This window comes from Oryza brachyantha, chromosome 3 (genome assembly GCF_000231095.2).
Source record: "Oryza brachyantha chromosome 3, ObraRS2, whole genome shotgun sequence".
NCBI lineage: Eukaryota > Viridiplantae > Streptophyta > Magnoliopsida > Poales > Poaceae > Oryza > Oryza brachyantha.
Window position 1 is genome coordinate 22,748,509 of NC_023165.2, and position 8,034 is coordinate 22,756,542.

General features: G+C 40.8%; 1 protein-coding gene across 3 annotated transcripts; it reads left to right on the forward strand.

Annotated features, from left to right (window-relative positions):
• The first annotated feature begins 1,767 nt into the window (after positions 1–1,767).
• On the forward strand, positions 1,768–7,302 carry LOC107303841. 3 transcript variants are annotated; one of them, XM_015834943.2, is made up of 4 exons: positions 1,768–2,052; positions 5,120–5,222; positions 5,835–5,962; positions 6,293–7,302. In XM_015834943.2, exons 1-4 carry the CDS (start codon positions 2,017–2,019, stop codon positions 6,494–6,496), a joined length of 471 nt encoding a protein of 156 aa, XP_015690429.1. In that variant the 5' UTR covers positions 1,768–2,016; the 3' UTR covers positions 6,497–7,302. The 3 variants fall into 3 exon arrangements, 1 of the variants encoding a protein (XP_015690429.1); XR_005811474.1 differs by lacking the exon at positions 1,768–2,052 and adding an exon at positions 3,123–5,014 and having other exon boundaries at positions 5,818–5,962; XR_001549809.2 differs by lacking the exon at positions 1,768–2,052 and adding an exon at positions 3,123–5,014.
• The last annotated feature ends 732 nt before the right edge of the window (positions 7,303–8,034 follow it).

Sequence of the window (8,034 nt, forward strand, 5' to 3'; positions counted from 1 at the left end):
GTATATTTGAGTAGTCGCAGAGTAAAAATTAAAAAAATTGGCATAACCTTTGCTAATAGTTCAACAAATTAGCAATTAAGAACATATATAACAATCACAAATTCGTAATTTATGGTATGAAATAAGCATGCATATTATAAGAAAGTTGGCAACCATAATATATTAATGTTCACAATAATAATCTAGTAAAGTCCACAATGACCAGAAGCTTAGGTCTACAATCATAACATAAAATCTGTCATACAAACATAGTCAAATACACTGGCCATGCAAACAAATAGGGAAATGGAGAGAGATTTTGGACCATTTCACCGGTCGTGTTATTCTCCCTAGTAGATCAAGTTGGGCCAGATGCGCTGTGCAAAAAACATATTTTTCTCCAATTAACTCAAGTCAAGTCGTCTTTTCTCAAAGGTACGAATGATACATTGAGTTTTTTGAAAATTTTCTTCATATCTAAGCTCAATAAATACATATCTATCACCTTGTTTTTTTCTTAATTTTTCATCAAAATTTTTCAAATTTTTTGAATTCGGGAGGTTTTTCTCGGAGTAAACCGCCCAAAACCGTTATCGGTTCTCGGCGGAGCCCTCGATTATCACGATAATCGTTGCGATTATCGCGATAACTGAAACCCTATTTCTCATCTTACCCCACGTACCATGGTGCCCCGGACCTTGGTTCATTCCATATTTATCGAGGACTATAGGATTTTTTAATCTCTGTTAGACTATATAATAATATGTTATATATTTATAAAAGGAGTGAGTTCACCTATTTCAGGTCACACATGGACACAAGGACCATAGTATATATATGAATGAATAAAGTGCACCAGCGGTCTCTAAACTTGTGTGTATGTGTCATCTAGATCCCTGAACTCTCAAAATGTATTTTTTGGTCCCTGAACTTGTCTGGGGTGTCATATAGGTTCAAACGGGCTCCGACCCGCTTCATCCACTGACGTGGCATGACACGGTGGTGGCTACGTGTTGGTAGGACCATTTTGACTTTTAATCAGACAAGGAAAATAAGAGAAAAAAAGAAAAGATATTTTAAATTTGACAGATCGATTAAAATACGAAAAATAATAAAAGTGTCCATGTGTAATAAAGTTTAGAAAAATCCAAATCTCGAATTAAAATTTTTTAATAATTGATATTGAGGGAAGATTCTGTCTATAAATATAATTTAGAAAGATCTAAAATTTTGGTCAATCCGAAACGCTATCCACGTTAATAGGAATTAGGCTGAAAAAAAGGGAAAACAACGGGTTTTTTTAATCGGACAAGGAAAATCAAAGGAAAAGAAGAGAAAAGAAGAAAATATATTTTTTTTTAATTTGACAGTTTAGTTAAAAATAAGAAAAAATAGCACAGCAAAGGAGTGGAGGAATCGAGAAGGGAGAGAAAAATAAGGAGAGATACTGGTATGTGGGACCTACATGGCCCCACCAACATATAGGCGTCACCGTGGCATGCCACGTCAGCGGATAAAGCAGGGCGGAGCCTGTTTAGACATATATGACACCCTAAACAAGTTCAGGGACCCAAAAATGTATTTTGAGAGTTTAGGGACCTAAATGACACATGCACACAAGTTTAGAGACTACTGGTGCACTTCACTTTATATGAATTATACACTGTTTAGGAGCTTGAAAATTTGAGAATCAGCTGGTAAAAAATCAGCTTGTCACTATCTAATTTCAGAATTCTCACCCCAAACAGGCAAACATGCCCTTCAAGCAGTTCTAGGTTTTCTAAACGGGTCACACAGCCCTTCTTCCCCAGCAGTCCAGCACTGTACGATTCACCGGCGCTCTCCCGAGAGGCCCGACCCCTCAGCCGCCCCCCTCCTCCCGCACCACTCGCTTGCTGTCTCCAGCGATGTCGGGGCGCGCAACGGCGTCATCCTGCTGCCCCCTGCCCGGCCGCCGCCGGCTGGGGTCTCCGTGCGTGGGCTCGAGTGGAGGAGTGCCAGGCCGACGAGCGTCTGCACCAACAGCGCCGCCAACGCATGGGGCGGCCACCCCGCGCTTCCTTCCTCCCCGAGGTAACATTTTTAGTAACCACTCTAATTATATATCATGGTGAACACTGTCTAGTTAGTTTAGGTTCCTCATGGTAGAACAACGGGAAGGTTTTATCGTTTTGATTGAACCTCGCGAATTCCTGCAACTACATTCGTCCTTTCATCAGCTGTGAAGTATCAACTCGATCTGAAAATTTCAGAGAACCATGAACAAACAAGAGCGGTTCTAATAGTGTTTTTTTTTTCAATATGAGATAATTATCGCTTCCCGTCGAAGAGTAGCATAGTCACACACAAAAAAAAATCATTTACATATCATTTGTAAAATAGTCGTAGTTAGGAACATCAATAATGAATTACAGCAATCATTTTGACATTTAAGTTCAGAAGCTGATTATAATATATATATTGATCTAGCCTTTGATTGGACAGAATGGTCCTGCAGTAGCATTCTGGTAACTGGTTCCTCTAGAAATCATGCTTTGCATTCGTCGCACTTTTCTTCTCTATTCTCTAGCCACGTCCTCTTCCCCTTCACCTTGTGTGTGAGTTGTTTGACTATCAGCAAGAAGAAACAATGAATTCAGATTTGGTATATATGCTACATGACTGATTAAGTAGAATAAGGAACATTCTTAGACATAGTGGAATAACATGAAGAGAAATATGAACGATCGCAGCAATTGACACCATATACCTTTGGGCTTGCTCGGAGGTCCCATAGGTTCTCACCTCAAAAGAATACGGTTCCTTAGTGTAGGAGACATATCCTGATAAATCTATTACTTCTCTTAGAAAATTATATCCAGATAACCCAGTTGGTAGTGTGTATCCAGATAAATCTATCTGTAGAGTGCATCCATATGCCTTTACTTGCGAGACATGTTGTATCTTTCCCCACTCAGAGGTGGTATCCTGTAAGGATAGCAGTCTGAGCAATCCTTGGTTGCAATGTACAAATAGCTTCTTTAACATTGGTACTCCAAAGTATTCTGGGAGTGTTTCTGCTGTCAAATCCCACCAGTATATGCTATTCAGTGATGGCAATTCCTCCAGCACACTTAGCCTTGGGCACTCCCAAATGTAAATATTTTTCAAGCTTGGATTGTTGCTGATCTTCTCCACTTTTGGGTTTTCAATCAGCTGAAGGTCAACCAGGGAAGGGAAGTTCTCTACAGATACCAAGTGTCTTACACTTTCTAGGTATAAGCTTTTCAGTGCTCTTGCCTGGCACGCTAGCCCATGAGGTATATACTTCAGTTTACAATTAGAGATGGAAAACCTCTCTAGAACAGGCATTGCTCTGACTTGATCCTTCCATTCCCATGTTTCCCATTTCCACATCTTTTTGAAACCTAGGGTTTTCAGCTTGGGAAATGCAACAGTGCTGCCATGTAAAGGGGGGAGTAGGAGTTCATGTCCAATATGCTCAATGGCCGGAGCATTTTCGATCCAAAGATGATCAAGAAAGGGAAGCTCACCCATGCCACTAGGAAGCTTCACGCAGCATGCATAGTTCGTTAGCTCCAATCGCGTTAAGTTTATAAAAGTTGACATCATTTCCATCCACTGGGGTAGCTCAAGTCCAAAGTAGCCTCCAATTGTAAGTAGTTCAGTGGATTCTGGGGGACAGAGATTGCCCAATACCTCCTTGATTTTCTCTTGCTCCTTCTTGCTGATATTGCTTTCAAGCTCCCCATCGTTTCTGAGCCTGCTGGTACACATCAAATATAGCTCTGTTAGAAGTGGTTTGCTACTAAGATTTGCTTTTGCAGCCATCGAACCAGAAGATGCCTTCTCCAAACTTGTTATCTCAAGTATTTTTAGTTTCGACAGTGTTCCAAGTTCTTCCAAGCTGCACCAACCATTTGTGCCATCATCCGATGAATAGGTTGGAAACCCTCCCATCATGACCAAATCTTCTAGTCTTCCAAAACCTTGAGGAATGGAGGTTATCATAGTGCGTCTAAGGTTGAGAAACCTTAGTTTCTGTAGCTTCAAGATGCTCTGCGGAAGTTCACAAATTTTTGCACAATCTGCCAAGTCAATGACCTGTAGAAATTTTAGATCTCCAATGTTGCGGGGGATTGTAGATATGCTTGTACCTGCAACTGCCAAATATCTTAAATGTTTGAGGTGACATATAGATTGTGGCAGTTCAACAAGGTCGACAATATTTTGGAGGTTTAATACTCGTAGAGAAGAAAGACTATTAAGGAAATCATTACTATCAACCATGGAGTTCTTGTTTAACATCAATGCTCGTAGTGATACTTGTTTTTTCAAAGCAACCCAATCTACTTCTTTCTTTGATACAGATAACTGTCGTAACTTTAGAGTACGACTTGTAGGTATTCTTGTGTTTTGTCCCTCGGTAAGTAAGATGCCTTCTTCCTTCCCTACAGATTGTGCAAAGCAGCGGACAACATCATGCATGGTGCATGCTGATTGATCATAGAATTCCCTCTTCTGTTGTAAAAGGTTTCTTGATGCCAATTCATTGAAATACTCAAATCCCAAATCTTCTAGTAGCAAAGAACTCACTTCTTCTTGTACAAAACCTTCCGCTATCCACATCTGGACTATATCTCCACGTCTAATTAATTCATCTTTAGGAAAAAGTGAACAGTATAGAAAGCATTGCTTCAAATGGGGAGGTAATTCTTCATAGCTCAGGAAAACTGCTCTATCAAGGCAGTCGGTTGTATTCATTGACCATGCATTGTGGTTATAGATATGCAACCAAGAATTTCTTGTGTTGTTTCTCTGTCTCAATAGCCCTCCGATCAACTTGATAGCAAGTGGCAAACCATCACATCTGTCTACAATCTTCATACCAATATCCTCCAGAGCACTAATCTCAGATTCATCTGTTGTAACCCAAAATGCCTGTTGAAGAAGTACCACATGAGATAAGTGTGCTAGAGATGTAATGGGGGGATAAAGACTTTGCAGCTCGGCACTACTACCCATAAACTTCTAGGTACCAATCCATATGTACATGCAACTTTGGTTGAATTTCACAGTGCACACGATAGTTTGGGTGTGCTTAGGTGATTGTAACATTGCAATTCTGTTGTCATGACAGGGGAGATGGAGATACACAAGGATTAAATTAGATCAGTGGCAGCTTGTCAGGGATGATGTGGAAGGCCACATAGACAAGAAGTCAATGTCCCACAACTACACATGTACAATACTCCTTCCATTTCTGGTTATAAGATGTTTTGGTTTTACCTATAGATTTATCTATGAACCAATGTATATACGGGTTAAGTGTACACAATTTTGGTTAGTTCAAGGATTTTTATGATCTTTTTTTTTCAAGGGCTAATCTATACCACAAAAACAATTGTCAAAGTTGAAAGGGGAAGGGAAAGTGCTATTTTGATATAAAATGATGTCACAGCCCCCGATAGGGTGCTCGGAACTTTTTAATGAATTTGGTTGTAACTCGTAACTTGACAGTTATGTGAACATAAAATTTGTATACTTCTGATATTTCTAACAAACTTGCACATGTAACTGTTCAAAAACACAAACTCATTCAACAAGTGCACACCTGGTTGACTGGGTTTTTCAAATACCTTATTTTCACATATATCTCACTCCATTAGTTACTAAGCCAATAGTCAATAGACCCATTAATTAGCACTATAGCACAAGTAGAGACATCAATCTGATTATTTGTTATTAATTGATCCTACTACCTAAGTTATATAAAATTGTTCTTGTGGAGTACTTAGAATTATGCTTAATTACAGAATGGTTGTAATGATCTTATAGTTTACCTGCTTCTTTAGCAATGACCAACCATCAAATCTATCAAGCTTGTCAACTGGATGGAGATGTTGTGCTTTCATCCCACGTGCGACTCCCTCCTTTCTTGTGGTCAGCAAGACCTGGCTCCCTGAAGCACCACTACTCAAAGGTACTCTAAGCAAATTGTTCCACACCCTATCGCTCCACACATCATCCATCACTAGCAAGAACCTTTTTCCCTCCACTGCCTTTTCCAGTGCATTCTCGAGCAAGACTATGTCCCCTTTGCAAGTATCGTAATTTCCGCCAAAATTTGTTATAGCATGCTGCAGAAGATCAATCTCGTTGACATCCCGATTAACACTCATCCAGATTTTCTTTTGAAAGTGGTTCTCCAACTCGTTGTCCTTGAAAACCATCGTGGCAAGGGTGGTCTTGCCTATCCCACCAACACCAGTAATTGCAACAACTGTAACATTTTCATTGCTTGACCTTGCAGGAGCGTTCACCCTGTTCACCAGTAGATCGACAAGCTTCCTTGTATCTTGCTCAATCTTCTCCCCAACAATGGAAGTTTGTTCAATGGATGGTCCAGTCCTCCGCCAGTCGCCGAGTGAAGAACTGGGACCAGCGTAAACAACAACCGAGGGGGTCAAATTCAAAAGGGAGGTCCGTTTTGAAAGTATATCTAGCCTCTGGTTGAGTACCTTGATCTTCATCCCGATCTTGTGTGAAGCAACAGGGTTGCAGAAGCAGAACTTGGAAACGTTCCAGCAACTTGGAGTGGCTATTGCATCGTCTTCTCCGTCATCCTCGACAACATGCTGGCAGAGGTCCAGGATGTCGTCGGCATCATACATGACATCCTTGAGTTCCCTCACCCACCGCCTGACGGTCATCTCGCGCCTACTGTCGGCGTCGGCCAGGTAGCAGCGGATGTCACCCAGCGTCGTCTCAAACTTGGTGATCTCCCCGGGCACGCGAAGGAGCATCTCCACCCTGCTTGTGGCCATGCCCATGATATTGCCTCCCAGTCTGAGCGCAAATGACACCAACGCGGACGCCATGGCGGCGATCACAGAAGGAAGCCTCTCGCAACGAGATTTTTGATAATTGAGTGTTATGTTGCCAAAAATCTCTCTAGCAACAGGTGCAGTTAAGAGTTACAGCTAGCTACAGATGAAGTGATCGTTTCTTTTCCAAATTTTTTTGCCTTACAAGTTCAGTTCTCAGATGAGTTTTATAGAAGATCTCTGCCTTCTCTGGTATACAAGGAGTGTGTACGCACCCTGATTAAGCTCTGTTCATGTAGTAACTGACTCGGCTACGCTCAGTGCTGAACGCGGCTGAAGTTTTTTTTTTTTGGGAACACGCCAGAAAGTTGACTTGAGTACTGGACAAAATGACACAAGAAATGCCCCCAGTGTCATGATCTTCCGCTGGTTTGTTCTACTTATTTATTCGGTTATTCCCTTACTCTACCACAATACTATGTTCATCTTCTCAAATCTCAACCATAGTTTGTTCTAAAAGACACAGGTTGATTTGTTATGAGTTGTGACGTGCTTCTGTTAACATCAAAATTTAGTAAATTTCTGTATTGGATTTGGATAAGAAAATGTGCAATTGTCAATAGATATTTTATTCGGAAGAGTTTGAATTTAACAGAGAATTGTGAAGACTAAGGCTTGGTAGCGTAATTTTATCTGGTAGTTAGAGTTAGTTAGGATTTTATCTCTAAAAGATTAGAGTTTGATTGGGACTTGTTTGTTTTCTTTTATCTATTAGAAACCGTGTCGTGTTAGAGATAAAGTTTGTCATTCCTTTTTATCTATTAGGAGTCGTGTCTGACATGGATTAACATCCACCCGAGAATATAAATATGTGTATCCGGATCAATTAGATCAAATACTTTCGGCGCATCGTCACCCTTCTTACCGAGGTTTTCAACTCCGACGGAACTTAACGCCTGACGTGGGGCTGCATCGCTTCGATCTCCAGCGGAGGGGTAAGTCCATCGTTCCACCGAGCCACGGTAATCGCATCGGCTAGATTAGGACTGTTTCGGTTCGGTCCGATCTTCTAATCTGGTTGTGCGATTGCTAGTTATCGTATCAGTTTCAACTCGACTTACTTTTGTATCTTGGGTTGATCTGGTCGAACACTTTGGACGATTTATATTGGTTTGATATTTGCTATTTAACATATTCAAGCTACAACTGTGTTGGTTAGGTCCGATCT

Coding starts and splice junctions, on each gene's coding strand:
- LOC107303841 (XM_015834943.2), top strand. CDS start 2,017: ATGGGGCGGCCACCCCGCGCTTCCTTCCTCCCCGAG. Junction 2,053..5,119: donor GCGCTTCCTTCCTCCCCGAG/GTAACATTTTTA, acceptor TTGTCATGACAG/GGGAGATGGAGATACACAAG. Junction 5,963..6,292: donor TGAAGCACCACTACTCAAAG/GTACTCTAAGCA, acceptor TTGACCTTGCAG/GAGCGTTCACCCTGTTCACC.